Source organism: Gobio gobio (assembly GCF_949357685.1).
Source record: "Gobio gobio genome assembly, chromosome: 6".
NCBI classification, from domain to species: Eukaryota; Metazoa; Chordata; class Actinopteri; order Cypriniformes; family Gobionidae; genus Gobio; species Gobio gobio.
The window spans coordinates 39,232,267-39,256,128 of record NC_137102.1 but is presented as its reverse complement, the minus strand read 5'-3'; the positions used below and the strand labels follow the sequence as shown (position 1 = coordinate 39,256,128).

Sequence of the window (23,862 nt, the reverse complement as noted above, 5' to 3'; positions counted from 1 at the left end):
CTTTTTACTGCCGCAGTGTAGAGATCAGACAGAGGTACTTGATTCGCACCAATCATTTTCCAGCAATTTTTATATTCCTTAAGAGTCTGTTCTTGTGTTTAACAGATGGAGAGTTAAACCAGGATGCAAAGTTAAAAGTGAGCACAGATTCAATGAGTGATTTATACACAACTAGCAGAATATCCTTTTGAATATTAAAACTCCTCAGTAAGCCTAGACGTTGGTAAGACTTTTTAAAAACGCTGTTTGAATGCTTATCAAATGAAAACTGGGAGTCAATCTCTGTACCCAGGTATTTGAAAGATCCCACCTGCTCAACTTCTTTCCATTATGTAACAATGGTTTAAAAAAGTGTGCGTGAAATAGAAAATTGAAATGGATGTCCAATGATCGGATATCATAATGGGAGTTTTGGCGAGAGCGCCGAATTCAGTGAACAGCCTCAGTGATTATAAAAGGAGGCTCTCTGTTTGCTTTCTGTTTGTTAGCAATTGAATCTGAATACAAGTTTAGTTGTTCATGCTGCTTTATACGGCAATGTTTCTGGATATATTTATATAAGACCATATTTAAATACATGATTGAATTGGTAATTTCAGTGATTAATTAATTCAGCAGTTTTTGCTCTGGTACGGAAATTAGTCCTAAGAACCGCAAAATTTGACTGGTATTGGTACTGACTTATAGGGTTTTGGTACCCTAGTATGCTTTTTATATCACTGTCTTACTACATTAGTACTAAGTTCAAACCTGGTAAAAATTATTGGTTGTCAATGGAGGAAAGCCTTTGTTTGGCCTCTAGGTGGGCGTTCCCCACCTAATTAATTTTCTTTCAATACATTGGAATGGGTGCAAATCAAGTGAGATACTAGTTGGATCGGACGACACGATCAGTGTGCAAATAGTGGCTTTGTTCAATTTTCATCATCACTCTACATGAAGTCCTGAGGCCTTTGTCCTAGGTTGAAAAGTGACCCAGGGTACTTTTTAAAACTGACCCGTTATTTAGGCAGTCCAAAAGTGTTGCTGATGATGTTCAGCTCTCATTGCCCTCTTAAACAGGTATTAGTCATGACCGAGTGAGAGCTCGAGTGTGTTTGTGTCATTCTGACCTCCTAATATGCTCCGCTGTGATGCAAGACAAGTTTGGCTTCTCCAGTGTTTTTTGCTACACTCTGGCCCTGTTTACACCTGGTATCAGACACGTTTTGGTCGATCAGATCACAAGTAGATGAGGGAGACACATTCCCATTTATACCTGGTGTTTTAATTCGTCTCTTTTGTCCACTTTCAACCACTTCTGTCCTGATTTCTTCGGCGGGGCGGGAAAAAGTGTATGGGTTTTTTCAGATCTTTCAATCTAATGGACGAAATAAGACCAGCCAAAAGCTATGATTGTGTATGTTAGAAATCAGGAATGGTGAGAGAAAATTGTGCTTGGTACATTTTTCCTCTTCAAACCAAACTTGGGTCTTTAGCCGACAAAGTTTAAATCCCGCCTGGCTAGCGCTTCCCATAATGTTCACGCAGTAGGTCAGTAGGCGGAGAGTATTTTAGTGGCTGTTCGACACATTCGATCACATGAGCGTTTACAATACGAAAGCAATCCGGTCGAACGTGTTTTCGACTGCCTCTGGAAGTGGTTGAAAGTGGACAAGCTCAAAACGTTTTAGAACATGTTTACACATGTATTTAGCATCATTCACTTGTGATCCGATCAACCATAACACATCTTAATACCAAGTGTAAACCTGAGATTTGGGAATGAAAGTTCATGTAATAGTGTTTTTGTAGAACTCAGAAGTATAATCTAAAAAGAATAGTATAATCAATATTTCTCTGTGATTTGGCATGCTGTAAACACTAACAGAGACAGAGAAAGTCAAACATCATATCAGTTAGTAAATAATGAAGAGATATTGTTTACTTCTGTGCATTTGGTTGGTGGGCCGGTCTGTTCACATCTGAAATCTCTACAAATCTTCTGAACCACTCAGAACATCTTGTCTCTCCGTGGTTGTCTCCTGTTTTCTTCTGTTCTGTTTTCCTAAACCTCTACTCTTATCTCATGCTCCTCTCTTTATCTATTCAACAGGAATGACGGGCAACTATCTGCTAACTAACCCTCTCCTCAGGCCACATGACACTAACAACCGCTATAACAACCTTCTCGCCGAAACCATCGTCTGCAGCACTCCGTCTCCTCCAGGTGCTCTACGGGGCTGTTCCGGTTCTGCCGGTTGGGAATGTTGAGGTGGTGTGGGTTGGAGAAATGCAGCTCTATTAACACACTTAACTATCATTTGCAGCGGCTGTAATGAAATCGCTGCGGCCGCTCTTCCTTTCAAAACATTTGTTTTTCAGCTGCATGAATATTTTCCTTTTTCTATTACCATTACCTCCAATTTATTGGTTCACCCTTTTAATTCTGATGTGTTTTTTGAGACCAGGTTTTTTTTTTTGTGATCAATGTGTTCATGCTTTATATTGTTTCCTTCTTTATATTGTTCAACGCACAGCCTGTGTTGGCATTATATCTGCAAAAGGGTTATTATCCTTAACTAAAACTATTAAAAACATTTCTGTTAATTGAAATGAAGCTCAAATAAAATCAAACAAGAATATTAGTCGAAAAACTTTAAACGTAAAGGAGAAATGTTGCCTTGGCAATAAATTAAAATAAGGTTAAGCTGAAGCTCTAAAATTATTAACTGGACAGAAATAAAAACTAAAACTGAAATTAAAAGTAAATCAAACCTAAATTGCAATATTTAAAAAACAAAATGACACAAGCGAAATGACAAAAAATTGCATTAAAAGTAACAGAAAACTCACAATATAAAAATAAAAACTAATTAAAAATATTATTAAAACTTTAATAAAAGTTTATATATGTATACATTTTTTTTGCACTAGTGACGGTCCTGGCACTTTTTTCTATAAACTAAAGGGCTTGTTCACAGCAAGAGCGATAACTATAAAGTAGTGCTGTTAATGTTAACGCATGCAATACATTTTTTCCAGTGTAACGCGTTAAAAATATCTAACGCAACATCCGTTTTTTCTGTCATCATCTGGCTAGCATTACAATATATGAGCACGCTCTTATTCATGTAAATTAAACCATTCAAGTGCGACAACACAAAAAAGAGTATCATGAGCACAGACAGCACAAGAATCGAGTTCTCTTTCGCGCTTTGAACAAACAATAAGAATTATGCCAAAATGCCAGTTTTGTCGAGTATTCTCATAAGAGCAGTCTTAAATGATTGGCTATTAATGTTTTTAATCGTTCATCAGCTGGAAAAAAAATCGCTGTGAAAGTTTCTCTTTGTTATTATTATTATTATAGCTGTGGTGTGAATTCTGCTATTCTTTTATATTTAGAACGAGCTTAAAAACTAGATCTTTAACGTTATCATTATAGTTATTATCCTTGGTGTGAACAGGGCTTAAGAGACATGATATTCTAGTGACATCATTTTATTTATCTATTATTATTATTATTATCAAGGGGACCCAGGTTCAGTCTTAAATATAATATATACCCATTAAATACAACTATTTTGTAATAAAGCACGCAAAAATTAAGTTGAACAGCCATACATTTACGTTATATGGGGGAAAAAAGCATATTTTGATAATAAATATGTGTTCAATAGGAGTAATCCTACCAAACTACACATATAACATTATTTATTATACAAGTTTTCACTGTAGTAATTTTTACAATGCCTTTTTGAAGCTACTACGGTTGCACTTCCACATCCTCCTGCACTCCTGCATGGATTCAGCGTGTTCTGTAGCTTTATTTAGAGTGATGAAGGGATTTAAACCATCAGCTCTGTAGAAGAAAGAGGAAAGTGTTTGTGAATCAGAGCCTGTTCTCTGTAGCGCCGTTGTTAGAGAGCGTTATGAGAAGGATCCAGACACAGTCAAAGAAAACAATGCCAGACCTCTTTCGTATAGTAGACAATGAATGTGAAGAGTAAAAACATACTCTTGAACCAACTATAGACCCACGGGTCACTTTGTTTGAGTCATTTGAGTATAATAGTCAGCATTTGCCATTTATTATTGTATTGTCAAAAATAAAAACTGCATTTAATCAACATTTTAAGCCATATATAGTATAAAACGACATGATTTGCTGTAGCTTCAACAGTCTCAGAAGACTAGAATTAAATAAATTAAACAAATATTGTAAATATTTTTAAATAAAATCAGTTTTATGGTACAATATGCAAATTCACAGCATATAATGTCTCTCCAATAGTGTAGCTCTAATATAAGAACGCTGACAGCTGTTTATGGACATACGCTGCTATTTAAATATTAGAGTGTTTTTTTGGGAGTGTCAGGGCCGACTGCGGCATGAAGGCACTGCGTGATGCCTGAAGCAGAAGCAGTGAACAAAAGAAACTATTTAGTAACTGCGTCTGAACAGAGAAAGAAATGAGACCTTCACACAAGACAAACACCAGCAGCAGAAGAAAAGAATAGCTGTGCCCATTGTGAACACTGAGTGCATGCTGTACATCTCCGACAGCGAACAATCATAGATCTGGCCTGGCTTTTCTCCCAGAATTCCTGCTTTCCAGCTTGTCCAGCAGCATTGTGTCTGCATCTGTTGGCCAGGCTCTCCAGACAGCTCCGGTCTGGATTAAACCCATCGCCAGCGCATAAACAAATGCAAATAACCTCGGCTCAGATGATGTTTTATGCCTGTTTGCTTTATTTTTGTCCTTCCTTTCTCCCGCTCTCCTCTCATTCAACCCTTTGATGGCTGTTTCACGCTCTAAAACGAGACTCTATTTCTCAGCAGAACACAGATATGGTTTTCACATCCCTGCTATCTGAAGTTATTTAAATCCATCCTGTGCTCTGCATGATTTTCCCCACTATCGGTTCTGTCACCAATTTGTTTTTATTACTTAAGTAACACTGTTGATATTTCATACTGCTTTGTAATTATGACTCCAGATGTTTATGCATTCATATAGGCCTAAACAATTAGTTTTTTATTCATTTAATTAACCTGTTACACCACCTGCATTCAGCCTTCTGAAAGATTCACTCACTACTGAAGTCAACTCACAATTAAAAAAAAAAAAATTGGGTGCCATTCAAAATCCAATTGGGACATTTTAAATTTCAATTCCTGAATTTGAATGTAATTTGAATTGGGAAGATGGAAGAAAAAACGCAACGTATCCCATTTCTCTGGATCGTCTTTAGGTTGAATCTGTGACAAATCTGTGGCAAATGTAATTGATCGGATGTGATTTATAAACGCACACATCTGTCTATTTAAGGTCTAAGAGCTGAAAGTCTTGAGTCAGAGCCGAGAGACAGGATTGTGTCTAGGCACAGGTCTGAGGAAATCTACAAAGCGTTTTTCTGCATAAAAGGTTCACAAGAGCTCAGCAGCCCCCATTATTCTTCAGTCAAAGACGTCTGGAACAACCAGAGACTTTTCTGAAAGAGCGAGAATTTAATTCAGTTTAGAAGTGCATGTAGGAATTCAAATGGAATGGAATTAAAAGAAATGTCATATCATTGCTCTGAGTGCATTTTAATACATTAAAGCTGCAGGTCGTAACTTTTTTTGGTTAAAAATGATCCAAAATCATCTCCTTACTTTAGCCCGATTGTAAACGGTAATCTTGTACTGGTAGGTTTACTGGTAAGCTTTTTGCATCATCACGTCACGTCTGTATACATAAAGGAGTCCGGCTAATAGTAGTATCGCATGTGAGGATGCTGCAGGTGGCGGATCGTGTATAGCCTTTTCTCACAGCAGCTGGAATAATTAAACATATCATTTTGATGGTGGATTATAATCCAGAAAGGTCCAAACGACAAGCATCAGTGACAACTGGAGCAAAAGATTAGACTGTGCAGAAATTGAAATCTACAGGTAAAGCTAATACACACTAAAAAGGTGTAACAATAATAATACTTTGCATGGTTTGATGTGATTTGAGCCAAGCGATCGTTAGATTTAATCACCGCTGGTAGCGTGATTTATTGTAATGCTTTTTTTTCTCAGTCGGTCAGAAAAGACATGTTACTTGTTCAGATGATACTTTCTGGTGAAAACTCTTATTTTAGTCAGATGTAGAATCTGTGATTCTGAAGTACAGGATCCACACCGGTGCGGTGACTGACAGCCACATTCATCCGTGCTGAGGAGCCGTGCCGACGCATCAACCCACGTAAAGATGATAATTCCACAAATAACTGCAATTGCAGGTTTCAAACAGAGATGGCGACAATGAGGCAAAACTTACGGACTGCAGCTTTAATGAATACTTCATAATGAAACTGATATTAAGAAGTGTTTGAAATGCTACAAATTAGTATATACTTTATATACATTTCTTCGTTTAAAATATCATTAATAAATTAACTTTTTTTCATGGACAGGGTGTATTATTATATGGTTATAGTTCAGATCACTAAAATGATAATCACTTTGTATAGCTGTTAATAGTTTTGATCATGTTGGCTAGATTTATATCAGTCTGTCATTGCAAACTTGTTCTAAATTAACTTGGAACAAAATACCAATTTACATGAAAATAATACGAGCAAAGTTAATTATGTAATGTTTCATCACAAATTGCATCATTAAATTATCTTGTGGCATCTGGCCAATTCAAATCAAATTCAAACTCATGAATTGAAAAAAAAAGAAGCCAATTCTTACATTTTAGATTTTTCCCAAGGGAATTTTTTTCTTTTGAGTCCGACTTTCACTGTGTAGCATTAAAATTCTGGCATATTTGTTCGAATAGTGAGTGAAATTAAATGTGTGGTGGATCTTGATAGACTGAATTCAGACGTTTGTAATTTGCAAGCGTTTCTGCTTGATGATTTCTCACTTTCTGTCTTCGCTGCCACTTTCTAAAGAAGCCGTTGTTTGACTCTTTTTCTTTTGGCACATGGGCAGTTCTCAGGTCAGCTAGCCTGAGCAGACACACATGATGTGAGTGTTTGCACCCTGCCTGCGCTCTGTGATCGCTGTGATCCACAAACATGCCTCCATTTCTCTATACAAACATTTACAGCATGTTTTGTGTTGATGCATCTGGCATTCATTTGCAATAATGGCTCTTTTTGTGTTTTTGCAAGAGGTTCTTTGGCTGCCTTTTAACATTCTTTTTCTCTGTGCTACATGGTTAAGGACATCAGTTTATGGAACATTTTGTTTGAACAGTTTCTGTTTAGTGACATGCATCTCTACTCTTTAAAAGAGGACCTATTATGCCCAAGTCTTGATTTTGTTTTTGTAGTTTTCATGCTTGAATGTTCAAATTGTTTTCCTCATATTCTCCATTGTTGCAGCGTTTCCCAAAAGCGTTGTTAGCTAACTGTGGTCACAAGTTCTGCCGTTATCAGCATCATTAACCGATTCTGTGTTTCCTGAAACCATAGTTCCAAAGAATATTCACAAACAGCATCACACAGTTGTCAGTGGTTGGAACGACAGCTCTCAACCTGTGGTTAGAAACAGTTTCTTGTTTGCATGACGTGGACTTGATAAATCCTTATCTTGAGCAAAATAAGCAAGCTGACATTCAACACAATCTTTTATTTCGAATGCATACAAATGTCATGTACATCTTTTAGTTTGTTAAGAGATTTAAAGCTCGGTTGCGCATGTTGCGTAAGAACGAGCCTATGATTGAATACGGAAATAAAGCTAAATAACTTAGAAAAATGAGAATTCATATTTAGATGTCTGTAATTTATAGCAAAAAAAATATCTGCCATTAATTCATTCTCAGACGGATTCATTTTAAAAGAAGGTATTATTCCGCCACCTGTGTGACCCATTTTTGACCCCATTTTTTGTTTTTTGTCACACATGAACCACAAATACACAACTTGACCCCCATAGGAATGAATGGAATGTGAGGAATGCTTCAGTACACAGAAAAACCTAAAAGTCCTCAAAATTCAAAGTAAAAATTTACCAACAAATGATTTTATAATGTCCATATGTGTATCTGAATGCATACTGAAAGAAACCCAGCGGAACAGCTCATTTGCTCCATATAGAGCTATAAGGCCATCCAGTGGCAAGAGTCATGAAAGATCATGTTATATTATTATTTTTCCACAAGAAGTCGGCAGAGACACCCAATGTGAGATATTTTGAGCTGAATTAAAAGGGTTATGCATGAAATTGTGAGATTTCAAGTTGAAAGAATGTGCTAAATTATTATTTATTTATTATTTATTGATAAAATCTAGACATTTAAAGGTAAAATTATAATTTAAATATAACAAAAAATCTCCTAAAACATTGCATTTAAGGGTTAGTTCATCCAAAGATGAAAATTCTGTCATTAATTACTTACCCTCATGTCGGTCCACACCTGTAAGAACGTTCATCTTCGGAACACAAATTAAGATATTTTTGATGAACTCCGAGAGCTCTCTGACCCCTCCATAGACAGCTATTTAATTAACACTTTAAAGGCCCAGAAAGGTAGTAAAAACATCACTAAAATAGATCACATGACTACAGTGCTTCAACCTTAATTTTATGAAAGGACGAGAATACTCAACAAGTTACGCTGTTGTATGGAAAACGCACATCTGTTTAGTTCCTGTCTCTGAAGCCCCTCCTTCTGAAAAGCACAATATGCTCTGATTGGTCGGCTGGAGCAGTGTTTCGTGATTGGTCAAGCGCTTCCAGCGTGTTTGGGAAATGTCCTGCCCCTTACCATAACCACCAGTTTCAACACACTACTTACTCAACCAGGCCCCGCCCCTTTATTCTGCGTATGATTTATTTAAATTAGGAATATTGTGACGTGTTCACTCCCAGAAGAAAACGGCTAAAGTTGAGGTGTTCCAGGGAGTTCAGAAACACTGACAGAGAACAATTCCCGCTGGAGGGACTTTGGAACAGCAACATTACACACTAAAGAAAGATGAACATGGACAAAAGCATCATAGGTCCTCTTTGAATGTTATTTTTAGTTGGCATTTGGCATGTACTGAGTGTGATGAGAAATATCATGTCGTTGTCTGTCATGCTACTTGCTATTTGTTCACTCGACTGATTTTTCTGTTTGTCATTTCAGGCCAGCCCTCGCTGAGCAACAGCCGTGATGTCAGCACCATGGACACACTCCCTCTCAGCGACAACTTCAACAACAGTTACTCCCAGCGAGAGGACGACTACGAAGACCCCGCGTTGATCTGCCCGACCGCTTGCGCCCTGCGCCTAGACGACGCCGCCTTGGAAAAGATGATCATCTCCGAGCTGGTTCACAACAACCTGAGGCCTCGCAAGCTGCCGCAAAACCAAACCGGCTCCAAATGCCAACCGGGGCCCGACAGCCGCAGGGACAGAGCCCCGTCTCCACAGGAGAGCTGCGACGGGGGTGTCGGGAATGGAGTCGACGTCACAGTCGCTGATGCCGACACCTCCGCTCCGCCGCCATCCGCCAGTCACCAGCCTCTGGAGCTTCTTCTCCTCCACCCGAACGACCGGGAGGCCCTCGAGGCCCCGCTTCTGCCTCAACGAACTCATTCGCTCCTTTACTGCGCTCAAAAGGCGTCTCAGCAGGCCGCCAGGCCGCAGAAGGACAGCAGAGAGCCAGAAGAAGATAGAGAGGAAGACGACGCGCCCTCGCCAAATAACAGGGACTCATTGTACACAAGCATGCCCAATCTCAGAGACTCACAGTCCTCCTCTCCTTCCGAATCCCCCGACCTCGTCAGTGGACAGGACGATGGTTCCCCTCGCTCATCCGCTCAAAGTGAACTTGAGGAACACTGCTACAAGAGCTTGCCCGACCTGGGAGACGGGACTCCAGCGCTTTCCTACTATCAGATTAGCCGAGGAGGCGCTAGCGAGGGCTGTATCGGCTCCAGCGAACCCACTAGCGATGGACAGATGCAGCTGATCACCAGCCTCTGAGCCAAGAATCTCAACTTTTGTCCGTTTTCTTCTTTTGCCTCTCATTCTGTCCGTTCAGCCTCAAACGACAGGAGGAGAGGGACAAGTCGACGGCACAATGACTCTTTCTCACTTGTTTTTTTTTAGTAACAGAACTGGTCAAACTCGAGCAGAACGTGTCGGGACTGGCATCATCTACGTCTGCCAATAGCTTTGTACAGTATACTGTAAAAAAAAAAAAAAAAAGAGAAAAGAAACATGCCAATGTCTGATTTTTGTAGGACTTTGAAAACTCTCCCAGCCAATCTTCCCTTCTTGGAAATACAGAATAAACGGAGAGAGAGAGACTGTGATACAGAAAATTAAAATAATTAATATCCCAGACTCAGGCCTTATATTTTCTCTATTGCACAAATAACTGTTGTACGAATGAAAACTAAAGAAAATATATTTTGCAGTACCAAGTGTTGAGAGACCCATAATCACCACATCTCCACTTGTGACTGATGTGTTCAGTTATGGATTTTACCATGAAAATCGTATTTTGCCAACGTATATATGTACAAAAGAAGCTTCCTTATTTTTTTAGCATAACGGAAGCTGTGTCTTGCACAGATTTGGACTGAATTGGACTGTCATTTCTTTTACTTAAAAAAAAAAAACATGCTTTGACTTTGTCAGGGATCGATAACATTCATATGTGTCAACGCAATGTCTTAAGAACATAGCTCATTATTTGGCACTAAATAATTTATTGAATGAAGTATGGAAATAAAAAGGGTTGGAATGAAAAGTGGGTGTGATGATGTAACACTGTTGATATTCAGTCTTTTCCAAGGCCCCATTGCAGATGTACATTCAACTCTTGTTTGATATTGAATAAATGTGACAATTTTTTCTTGTTTGCAGATATCATTCTCATTCAGTGCGACATTTAACTAGCAAAATGATTTAGTTAGAAGTATGACAAATGAAAAAAAAAATCTTTGCGGAGATTGACTGGTTACTTCTTTGCGATTATAAATAAATTGTTGCTAGTTGTGTGTTGTTTTTCTAATCTATTAGCAAAACAAGTCAGCATGAAACTAATTTTTACTACACAAATGTGATACATTTCAGAGTCTAGATCTGACATGGAATAATTAGCTGGTGTATTTGATGGCCGATTTTGGCTTGTAAGGATGCAGTCGCAATTTTGCTGGAAAAATGTCCATCCTACACAGCTTTGTGTTCATCAACCTGCCAAATTTGAAACCATTGCGAAATCTGCATGGGGAAATCTTTCCCTAACTTGAAATTCGAAATCGCATGGATTCCTATTAAAATGTGGCTGTGAAATTGTGCCAAACGATGGTAAATATGACCACAACTTAAGAGATTTTAAAAGATCCAGAATGATGATCCACATTTCCCTTTCGAAAGGTTCTCTGTTCTCAGGGAACCTAGGTTACATACGTAACCGGAGACGATTTCTGCCACAGTTCATGCAACCCTGAATATAACAGCAGTTATAACAGCAGTTAAGCTCAAGGGCTTAAACACAAAGACACTGATCTCTTACATTTTCCATATTATGAAGATGATGTTATAACTTTTTACATATCCAGAAACTTTTAATATTGCAAGGTTACTCTGTAACCTTCTATGTACTTGTTTTGTCCAGTTTTCTGATAATATTTATTTAATTCTTCACATTGAATGGCAGTAAAACTGACAAATCATACCCTACATATTCAAATATGAACATATTCATACTACAGCACAATTGACATTGCTTTTACAAATTAATAATTCATTTAGTTGCATTGTGGACGTAATTAACTAAATAACTTTCTCTCCATCAGCGTTTTATTTTGAAGTTGCCTGCCAGTTCCAGCTTAATTCGTTATTTTAATTATTTTTTCGATACACTTGAAGTCGGGTAAGTTTCATACAAAAACATTTTGAACAAAAAGCTGAGAAACTCAAGTCTTTGTCAAAAACTTTGTCCGGATGGGATTCAGAACGATGATCAACACTGCATTTGTGAATGATTTTAGATCTTGTAAAGACAAGATTGAGGCTTGAGTGCTCAACAGTGCACAAAATGGAGCAGAACGCAGAAAATTAGGTATACTTGAGCCGTAAAGGGATAGTTCACCCAAAAGTGAAAATTATCCCTTACACTCATACACCTAGGATGTGTTTATATGAATTTCGTCTTTCAGCCGAACACTTCACTGGGCTTCAAAATCTCAGTTACCATTCATTGCCTTATAAAGCTGGGAAGAGCCCAGGATATTTTTTAATATAATTCCTATGTTTGGCCAAAGAAAAAAGTCATATACAACTGGCTTGAGGGTGAGTAAATATTAAGTAAGCCACTTGTGCTTCCTCAAACTCTTACCAAATCCTCAACACCATCTGAAAATGCAGCTTTAATTCTTCAACCATGACTCCCTGATGCAAGAGCAGGTCTGCACTATGATTCAGGTGAGCTGGGACCTGCACCGTACAAACAAGGAGAACATGCAGTGCCAAATCTACTGGATGTGAATACGCTTCCCTGATGATTTCTGTAGACGACTGTCAGTGTGTGAAATCACTGAGCAAAAATCTTTGAAAACCAAGAACACAACCAGGATTGTGTGCCACCAGACCAGATAACCAACACACAGGGCTCTCCAGCATTTTAAGAATTCATCCGCCATGACAACTTTGCACCAGGACCTTTGACCCAAGGCAGCCTCCTCTTATATACTAATACACCTTTCACACAGAGATTCCAGGAAATACACAGATAATGTGTCCCGGAATTTGTCCGTTTGATTTTGATTCATTCACACTGCCAGTGATTTTCTGGAATCTGTATGTGCGTTCACACACGTCCCATAAAGACATGTGACATCAGAATGTCTCCGCAACGTCTTAAGTTTGCTTATGACCTGCAATTTCTCTCTTTTAAGTCAGAATTGACTTATGTGGTGATGGTGGTCCAGTGGGTTAAACCATAGAACTGGAATGCAGAAGGTTGCTGGTTCAATCCCAGCGGTCACCACCAGTGTGTCCTTGAGCAGGGCACTTTACTCCATGTTGCTCCAGGGGGATTGTCCCTGTAATAAGGGCACTGTAAGTCACTTTGGACAAAAGTGTCTGCCAAATGCATAAAATATAAATATAGAATTGCAAGATATAAAGTCTGAATTGCATGATTAAAAGGTCCGAATTGCATGATATAAACTCACAATTGTGAGTTATAAAGTCAAAATTGTAAGATATAAAGTCCATACTTTCACAGCTTTGAGAGTCCTAATATTGTTACTTGTGACACCTACAATATTGAAATGTCTTCGGAAAAAATATCGGAATACCGTTGAAAATTGTACTACAAAAGTTTTGTGGAGTTGCTAACAATCCAATTAATGGAACATCCACAAAACTTTTGTCCCGTGTGCGCAAATGCACCAGTTCTAACTGCAACAAACAATCCACCTTCATACACACTAACCAGATGAGACACATAAAAGAGAGCCATAAACAAGCAGACGCTCTTTTATCAGCATGTTTTTAAGACACAACACCAGGCTTAATGAAAGTCTTAAACACCTTCAAAAAGCTTTGCAGGGTTTCTATGCATATATATTGCCTCATTCTTACTCTGAAAAACAGCCCATCGCATCCTATTTCTATGTAATTATCACCCTTCAGGTGGAGCAGATGGCAAATTAACCGCTGGATGCAAACTGCTGACAATGTTGCCGTCTTATCCGTTTTGCATGATGACAGTGTTAGTGTTTTATGCACATCCTGATTACAAGAATTTTGACTGTGGGTGGTTGTTTTTAGGAATGATTTCTGCAGGTTTTTTTCTGCGATATAATCCATCTTGAAATTTGTTGTTTGCATAATGAAGGTTCGTTAGTAGCACTTGTTATGCAGTGCAAACTATTGTTTTGAAGTAAGGAGTTGTTGTTTTATTTATCCATTTTGGGAAAATGCATTTGTTAATTGAAAGAGTATTTACATTTTTTAATGGCAAAAGAGCATCTGCCCTCAGTCAATCAAAAATATGTAAAACAATGTTAAACTGTTTTAAAGTGTAGTAACACATTCAGGAATCAAATACTTAAAATAAAAAATTCTCTTCCACGGCTTTTTGCTCTTGAACGGACAAATACACATAACAATAAAAAAAGAACTTTTACATTGTTTTAAACATAAATGTGTGTCGGCAGTGTGTGTACTCCTTTTTTTAATCCCCATAAATCATTAGCAGTGTCTCAGAACAAGTTGTTTGTTGATTCTAGCATTTGTGATGTCACAAATGCCCAGGCTCCGCCAACGACTGCTGACGAACTCCCCCCAATTTGCATAGACTTAGTTTAATACCCGTCTGACATCCAGCTTTCTGTGCGCAAGCTTCGGGTGTGTGCGCTCAGAAAACCATTTATCAGAAGTTTAGACTGATATGGCTATAAAACGCATGCAGATAATAAACTTTCATTATGATGAGGAACTGCAATGTCACGTGAGTGTGAGCGCGATAGAGATGATCATCAAAACCACATAGATGTTTTGTTAGTATTTGAGGCACAAACTGTACAGGCTCCGCCCTCTTCTTGATAGGGGGTGGAGCAGCAGCTAATTTGCATTTAAAGACACATGCACGAAAGTAACATGGGAATTTAAATGGGTGTGGTATTTTGAGCTGAAACTTTACAGATACATTCTGAGACTTACATTACATCTTGTAAAAAGGGGCATGACATTTGAGTGTTTAGAATCTCCACAACCATAGAAATTTGGACTGGTAATAATACTGTCAGGTTTGGAACAACAGTAAATAAAAGCATTTTGGGTAACACTTTATAATAACTACACGCTATGAAGCATTAGTTAAAGGGGGGGGGGGGTGAAACACTCAGTTTCAGTCAATCTCATGTCAATCTTGACTACCTATAGAGTAGTATTGCATCCTTCATATCTCCGAAAAGTCTTTAGTTTTATAATATTTATAAAAGAAAGATACGCTGTACAGTGTCTTTCCGAAAAAAAAATGAGCAGCTGGAGGCTTATCGTGTGGGCGGAGCTAAAGAGTCACGAGTGTGCGCAGCTATTGCGTTGAGAGCGTCTGAAAGCTGTGACATCCTTAAACGTGGAAAAAACGTTATCCTAAATAAACCATGGAGATGGAGAGGCTGGACTATTATATGTGATTTAATGTTAGCAGTAGCAAGCGTAACGGTTTTGCACGTCAGACTAGTGCGTGTTTACATAGAAAAAAAAATGGAATAGTAGCGCATTTGAATGAACGAGTTGATAGCTAACAACACAAAGACATTTGAAGCAGTTTTACTCACCGCCTGCTTCCAACACATGAACGTGAACCTTAATCACTGGGACCGCTCCATCTTTCAGCATTAGACGAGCTACAAATCCGGCGTCGAACTGGGCCTTGCTTATAAAACCATCGTCGCCGAAATGCAGGACACAAACAAAACACTTGTACAACTCCGTTGCTGCTCCGGAAAAAACAAACTCCATCCACTGTCCCATTAACGCTGAGTTTTTTGGAAAGCTGAACAGTGTTGTCTTGCCCTGACAACCAAAAACACACTTCTTTGGTGACATTGTTGCTGTCGTGAAGTCCTGTGACTGCAGCGCAGCCGAGCAAAACGCTTTGATGGGCAGTCTACGGGTGCGCGCGCGCCCATCCGGGAGAAGTGCCCTTAGGACCCGTATAAGGAAATTCTGCCCCATTTGACATCACATAGGCCCATACTCGAAAAAAACGTTCCGTCAACTTGTGAGAAACCAGAAGGAGTATTTTTGGCACAGAAATACTCCATCAAACGTCCAACTTAATTTTTGAAACTTTTTCCATAAGTCAACAGTGTAAAAAGCTCAGTATGCATGAAATAGCATTTCACCCCCCTTTTAAGCATTAGTAAATAGTTAATTCATCATTTATAAAGCATTAATAGACATTAATAGGGAGTTTATAAATGCAGCTATAAATGCTTTATTCTTGATAAGTATATCTATAATATGTTTAATAATTGTATTTTCATGCTTTATAATTTCTAAATTAAGTATTTCATTATGTACAAACCAGTTATTTAGGAGTTGTCAGTGGTTCATAATATCATTTAGAATGTGTAAGTAAAGGATTAATAAACTATTTAAATGTACATTTATACATCTTATTATTTAGACATATAGTATATTTACTTGGTGTGTTAATACATGCTTTATTAACATGTATTTTTACTCTAATTCATGATTAATTCAGGTAGTTATAAAACATTTGGTATTTGTCAGTTCTGTGAGCTCATCTAAAGTGGGGACTATTTATGCCTTGTAAAGCTTTTACAAAGGAGATTTAAATGCTCAGTTCTCTTCTGAACAGAAAAAGGAAACAGATACAACACAGGAGGAATATATAAATATGTATTTCAAAATGCAAAAATGGAGACTGTACAACCAGTAGCTTAATATCAAATAAAATTAAACCTCTTCTATGTCATAGAAAATAATATTCCTGTAGAACTGCAGTCAAATTAAACTAAGCCTCTGCAATCTGATATAAAAATACATTTATGTAAAGTGTAAACATTGCTGAATAAAAATGTACCAGTGGATCACACTGGATTACAGGAGTGCCAAAATACAACAAATACAATTTAGATAAAACAATAATAATATAATAAAATATGTTGCAGTGTCAAAACAGTACTAACTTTCAAACATTAGAGAACAGCAGTGCAGAAGAAAACTGAGCCTTTAAATCTCCTTTGTAAAAGCTTTACGAGGCATAAATAGTCCTCACTTTAGATGAGCTCACAGAAAGAGTAAACTGACAACTACTAAATGTTTTATAACTACCTGATTTAATAATGAATTACAGTAGGAATACATGTTAATAAAGCATGTATTAACACACTGAGTAACTGTTACTATATGTCTAAATAATAAGATGTACATTGTTTATTAATCCTTTACTTACACTTTCTAAATTATCTTATAAACCCCTGACAACTCCTAAATAACTGGTTTGTAAATAATGTAATTCTTAATTTAGAAATAATAAATTGATAATTTAAAAAGTATGAAAATACAATTATTAAACACATTATAGATATGCTTATAAATCAAGAACAAAGCATTTATAGCTGTATTTATAAACTGTCTATTGATGTCTATTAATGCTTTATAAATGACTATTAACTATTTACTAATGCTTAATTAATGCTTCATAGCGTGTAGTTATTATAAAGTTACCGAACTTTATACCGAATTTGGAACTATTTCTTTAAGGTCTACATCCACCTGTCAGTCTGTCCTATAAGAAACAGTTTTTGTTTGGATCAAACAATGTCCGTTCAACAGCACTGCCTGATCTCTTCCAGCACCGCTTTGCTACAAGGATGAAGTGTGTTTATTTTAATGTAGCACTACCTGAGGGAGATAACAGGAAGAATATCAACACTAGAGGTATCATTTAATATAGACGAGCAGCAGGGCACTGTATCGGACACCCATCAGAGTCTTCCTATGACACTGACACTTAATCTTTGGATTTTGTTAAGCCGTATGGATACAGATATGGAACTGATTTGGAGGGAAAATAATCAAGAAAATTGTAATGTGTTGTCTGTGACACATTCACAAGGGCAATGGTACAACAAGATAGAGCAGCACTCAGGATATTATGGGTATGATAAATACAAATGATAGGCCTACATACCATGGCCTTTTCAATGTTCTCATTTTTGAGGCTCCCACTGAGCATAATTAACCAATTTCCAGTAGAATACATGCAATAAGCCTGCGTGTGGGTTACTAAAGAATAAAAATGATCACAGAGTGAATAAGAAGAGTGTGAATGTCTGCTGGACAAATTACTGGTGACACAAAAGCTGCTGTCACTCAGAAAGGTCATTCCAACCTTTTCGCAAGAAAACCAAAGAGTGTTGAAGACATAGAAAGAAGGAAGTCAATTGAACTGCAGCAGATTTCTGTGTACCCTGGCAAGACTGTACTAAAGGGCATTCTGGGCGATACATTGTTTGACCATTTCATGACATTCAGTATTGCCTTGAGCCTTTTTCTTTCACCCATCTTGGCACTTGGCAGTGATGAGCTGATGGCTTACTGCACTGCAAGAACAAAAGAGCTATATGGAGATCACATTATTTGAGCTTTTCCCCAAAAGGGAGGACAGGGAACAAGCCTAAAGTATGACAAAGAGACAGGGAAAAGAGAAAGGACCAGTTGAGAGTTTTTCTTAAATGAGAAAAAGCTGGAATTACAGTTTTGTTTTGTTTTTACAATCGCTAGGACTTCAATACTTAGGTAACTTTTTATAAACTCTTCACACAGTTCTCCCAACCAACTTGAATCTTGGCACAGCAGTTCATTTCACATTCAAAATGCACTAATTCTATCAAAACACTTCATTCATGTGCATGTCTCAAATTAACTCATTCTTCCAGAACACTAGCAGAGGTTTTCAACCAACAAACATACTTTATCGATCATAAAACACAGACCTAAAAAACACTAACATCATGTAGCATTATACAGTGTTTTCTTTTGTAAAAATGTTTTTACAAAACAAGAATAACGCTCTTTACTGCTTTCAATTCACTGCAGTTTATGTTGCATAGTCCATGTTTACATTACAGTACAAAATCATTCCTAAGTTTTCCCTTTTGAATGGATGGTAATGGAATTGAAAGACTAACACTTGTGTAGGTGCTCAGTTTCATCTAATTGCATTGATAGTATTTGATTTTTTAGATTCAGAATTTATTTAATTACAATATTACTTTAGAAATGTAGCAAGTTGTACAAAATGTAGAAATTTCTGTCTTAAGTTTTGTATTATGTTATTGTTTTGAACTTAAAGGGATAGTTCACCCAAAAATGAAAATTCTGTCATCATTTACTCACCCTCAAGTTGTTCCAAACCTGTATGAGTTTCTTTGTTCTGCTGAACACAAAAGAAGATATTTTGAAGAATGTTTGTAACCAAGCAGATAGAGCAACCATTTACTACCATAGTATTTAAGCATGTGCAAATTGGCCTGTAGGTACACATAGTTTTAGCTGTTGTTGCATCGAAGTGAAAAAAGAATTAATGTCATTTGAAAGATGTCGTCATTGAATGCATTTTGTGCAATATTTCTAATGAAACAACTACATATTATAGGTAACTCAGAACAAGATATGCTATTACAGTTTTTCTCGATTGTTTACACACATTTTCTGAAAGCATGCCTCATACTCTCAGAACTCTACACACAAATCAAAAAACACACGCACAATGGGCAAAATCCCTCAATTCTCCTGCAAAATGAAACTTTACATTCAAAACGTTTACATTCAATGTTATTTCTTCTCAAAATGGTATTTTGTTTTCAAATGACTCACACAAACCATCATAAGAATCGACATTTATAAGAACCTGTTGAACACTGATGTGCTCAATATTACAGTTTTTCTCAATTGTTTACACACATTATCTGAAAGCATGCTTCATATTCTCAGAACTCTACACACAAATCCAAAAACACACACACAATGGGCAAAACCCCTCAATTCTCCTGCAAAATGCAACTTTACATTCAAAACAATGTTATTTCTTTTCAAAATGGAAATTTGTTTTCAAATGACACACACAAACCATCATATGAATAGACATTTATAAGAACCAGTTGAACACTGATGTGCTCAATGTAAAACACTATGATGAATGGAAAACACTTCTTCTCCTTTCATCATAATGACTTAGGTCTTTTTTGGTTCAGTGTTACAATTACAACAGACAGTACATACATAAGTGTGTTGTAAGATATTTGAGAATATTGTTTTCATACTCAGAACACACAAATACACGGTAACAAATATATTTTATTTTTCCCACAAAAACAATGTACACAGTGTACACCCCAACCATCACAAAGTTGCACATACAGTGGTCAAACATACAAAACAACAGAAGAATTTACTGTACAGTTACAGTAAAAAAAAAAAAAAAAAAGATTTAACTATGCTGCATCCTCTCCGGTTTCTCACCTGTTGCCCTTTGATGCTAAAGCTCTGTTTTCTACTTGTAAAACTGTGTGACCGGTGTTTGCCCATGTGAAGAGTCAGTGTGCATATTTGAATGGCAGTGTGTTCCTTGTGAAAACTAGAGATTTTCTGCATGGAAATTGTGCCAAATGCAGAGAATTGTGTGTAGTGTTTTGAAAAAAAGTGTGTTTTAGAACTGCAATTTGAGTGTAAAGCAGGAATTGTGCTTGTAGTTTAGCAGAATTGGTTCAGGGGGTTGGTGCATGAGTTAGGCTATGTTGTGGTCATTGTGTCTCAAGTACCAGTATTTGTGCATATGTAAACAATTGAGAAAAACTGTAATATTATTTAATTGTGCAAATGCAAAAGTATCATAATCTGAAAGGCTCATCCGGGAGAAGTGCCCATACAAGGAATTCCGCCCTTTATGACTTTATACTGGGCCATACTTGAAAAAAACTTTCAGAAACTTGTTCGAATCCTGAAGGAGTGTATTTGGCACAGAAACAGAAATACTCCGTCATATGTCCAACTTTCTTTTTTTTCTTTTTTTTTGGCCATGTTTAGCATGACTTTTTAACCCATAAGAAACCCACAGTGACACGGGTGTCACAAACACTGGTGATTATCTGGAAAGGTCTTTTTAAAGCAATATCCCTAAATTTCAACCCAGGTAGGCCCTAAGTGACATATAATGCTGCCTTCACGTGCTATCGGAAATTTGATAATTCCGACTTCGGAAGTCATGATTACGAGCTCATTGCATTCAAGTTTCAGAATATGGGGGCGTTCATGTGCAATTTTTACCTCGGAAACTCGTATTTACGATAATTCCGATAGCACGTGAAGGCAGCATTAGGAACACCCAGGTTCAGTCATGTGACAATTTGTGCATTTTTTGTTGCCATGGCAACATTTCCAAAATGGTGGCCTGTCTGGTTAGCACATGTTGCAGTGTGAGCAATTTTTAATGCGCTTGTTTTTGTTACTGAAGGTATGTTTCAAACCATGCAACAGTTCTAACATTTTAATAACTTATCATAGATTACACTTAAACTGATTTTAATAAATTTCTTAAACAAATTGATATAAAACAAGTTAAGAAAATATTGTGGTGACATATGTCACATCGGGCTGTTAACCTTAAAACAGTTGGTGGAATTTTGATGTTATGTATTTGTCATATTAAGAAAAATATTAATGAGCTGCTCTATTAATTTAGCAGATTCAATAATTTTTTTAGTTTTATATATTTTCTCTATGTTTTATATAAAATCTGGGACTCAGAAAAATGTTAACTTCATTGTTTAATATAATTGAAATATTGATTGGTATTGATCTGCGCATGATCTGCACCAAATGTCAGGAAATCATGCATACTTGGCAAAATGACAAAATGACATACCATGGTGGCTGACAAAATGTTACGCAACTGTTTTCAGACTCTACTAGCATGTCTACATTTCACTGACAACAATGATTCTTAAAATCAGCAAGCAGGGGATAAGTGTTGGAAGATCCGTCTATGGCTTGATATGTTTTGTTAATAATTTTTTAATAATATGCATAATTTTGATAAATGTTGTGGAAAAGAAAAGAAACAGAAAAAAAACTGCAATTTAGCAAAAATATTAAATGTTTTTTTTAAAACTGAGAAATAAATGCCCAATGTGACATATGTAACATAAAACATTTATCATAAACGCCCAATGTCACATATGTGTAAAATTACAGATCTTTCACAAGGAGGGGTTGTATTTCAAAAACAATAATTTTCATGTGTAAAGTTCATGTGACTTCAGTGGTTCAACCTTCATTTTATGAAGCGACAAGAATGCTTTTTGTACGCAAACAAATAAAAATAACTACTTTATTTTTGCAGACTCCACAAATCAAGGGCTAGAGAGAAGGAGAGGAGACACAAAACACAAAAAGAAGCTGAGAAAGAAGAGAGAGTAATATTTGTAATAAGTATTTTAATTCACGGATCTTTATTCCAACTGAGGTGGCACATGGAAAATGACAACAAGCTGCTACTGACATCTAGTGGTTAGACTGGAAATATTCTCTTTAATGAAATCCTTTTCTTTATGTGAACAAGTTAGCAACTATCCAAAATAACAGAACTACTGATTTTTTTTTTTTTTTTTTTACTTTGAAACAATTTAACAGAAATTGCTATACATTTTACAAATAATAACAAGAAGAGGCAAGTAACAATGAAATTAGTATAAGTAAGAAAATAAGTATTTTCCTGTAAACTGTACTCAATCTTTGTTTTATTTACAAATGTAAAAAAAAGAACATTTACAGTGTAAAAACCGTAAATGCTCCTTTGGGGCCCACTGTGGGCCCAGATACCGGCATGAAATGCGGGGCACGTGTGGGTGTGGGCCCCACACATCCATAATTACTATTTAAAGTCCCAGTGAACCGGAAGTTGCAACCGACTTTATTTCAGTGATTTGACGTATTTCCGAGAGAAACGAAATACTAAATGAGCAGAACAGAGGGCGTGGTTTGTTTTTTCCTCCCTGTGACCTGATTGGATATAGAAACGTAGGCGTTTCATTCAAAAAACGCACCTCCTCGCCATCTCTGTTTATTAGCTTGCGGGCAGTTGGATGGGCGTGTTTAATGATGGCATGTCGGTGTCGAAGCCCAAGCCATCAAAAAAGGCCTACCAATGTAGAGGGGAGGAGCATTTTCAGATTTTGATTAAAGATTACGAAGCCAAATAATTTTTTGATGCGGATTGACTTGCACGGATGGATTGTTCACCACAAAACTAGCAGTTTGCGCTAAAAAAGTAAATATGATCAATTTTGATTTCACGAGGACTTTAAAATCAATCAGAGTTATTGAAATGTATCTTTACAAATAAAGTTTCAGAGAAGGATGCTTTCTACATCCTTATATCCCGCGGTCACTCCGGGACTATGGTTCCCCCATCAATATTGTTAAAAAAACAAGAATCGAAAATAACCGTGAGGAATCGATTCTAAGAATCGACTCCAATCAATTCCGGAACCAGGAGTCGGAATTGGAATCGATTCCAAAACCAGACCAGTGAGCGCTCATTAGCGGCCAGTTCCAGCAGTCTCATTGGTTAGAATTGATCACGTGATGACGCCATCTAGCGTATTACTAATCATATACATTTTCTTTTTTTGCCCACTAAACCCTCATTGGGGCCCAAACGGGCAGAATCGCTATGGGCCCCGCATGGGCTAACCCACCGGGGGCCTGTGTGGGTTTTCTGTGGGCTTGCCCACAGTAAAGCCCACATGGGGCCCCAAAGTTTGCCCTGGCCCACACTGTCCCACAGAAAAACCCACACTTACCCACAGTGAGCCCACATGTGTTTGCTGGGCAGAAAATTATGACAGAATTATATAAACCATTTACATTCGCAGTCAGTCACAGTAATACATTTTAAGCATAAATGGACGTGTGTATGTGTGTGTGTGTGTGGGCATGTTTTTGTGAAATATCCGGACACAAATGTGTATGACATGGGTATGACATAGGTAGCCTATTACAAGGAGAGGTGAAATATACACTTTTCAAAAGGCTTATAAATCATACAGAATGAGTTTTTTTTTTTTTTTCACAGAAAGTAGCTTCCTGTGGGTTTAGGGGTAGGGGCAGTGTAGGGGGATAGAAAATACGGTTTAAAAACCATTACGCCTATGGAATGTCCCCACATTTCACAACCCCCCTGTTTGTGTGTGTGTGTGTGTGTGTGTGTGTGTGTGTGTGTGTGTGTGTGTGTGTGTGTGTGTGTGTGTGTGTGTGTGTGTGCGCGCCACCTGTCTGGAGGCGATAATGCAGTTATCTTGGGTGCCTCTCGCTGTTATCAAAAAAAAAAGAAAAAGAAATTC

General features: G+C 37.3%; 1 protein-coding gene across 2 annotated transcripts in view; it reads left to right on the top strand.

Annotated features, from left to right (window-relative positions):
• The window catches only part of adgrl2b.1 (adhesion G protein-coupled receptor L2b, tandem duplicate 1), a 146,207-nt gene extending 135,389 nt beyond the window's left edge, over positions 1-10,818 (top strand). Inside the window, exons 20-21 of one of the 2 annotated variants that reach the window (XM_079819572.1) lie at positions 2,096-2,224; positions 9,102-10,818. In XM_079819572.1, the coding sequence (XP_079675698.1) occupies positions 2,096-2,224; positions 9,102-9,943 (971 nt within the window). In that variant the 3' untranslated portion in view covers positions 9,944-10,818. The remainder of the gene's footprint in view (positions 1-2,095; positions 2,225-9,101) is intronic. The other variant, XM_079819571.1, reaches the window with a different exon arrangement.
• Positions 10,819-23,862: the final 13,044 nt, after the last annotated feature.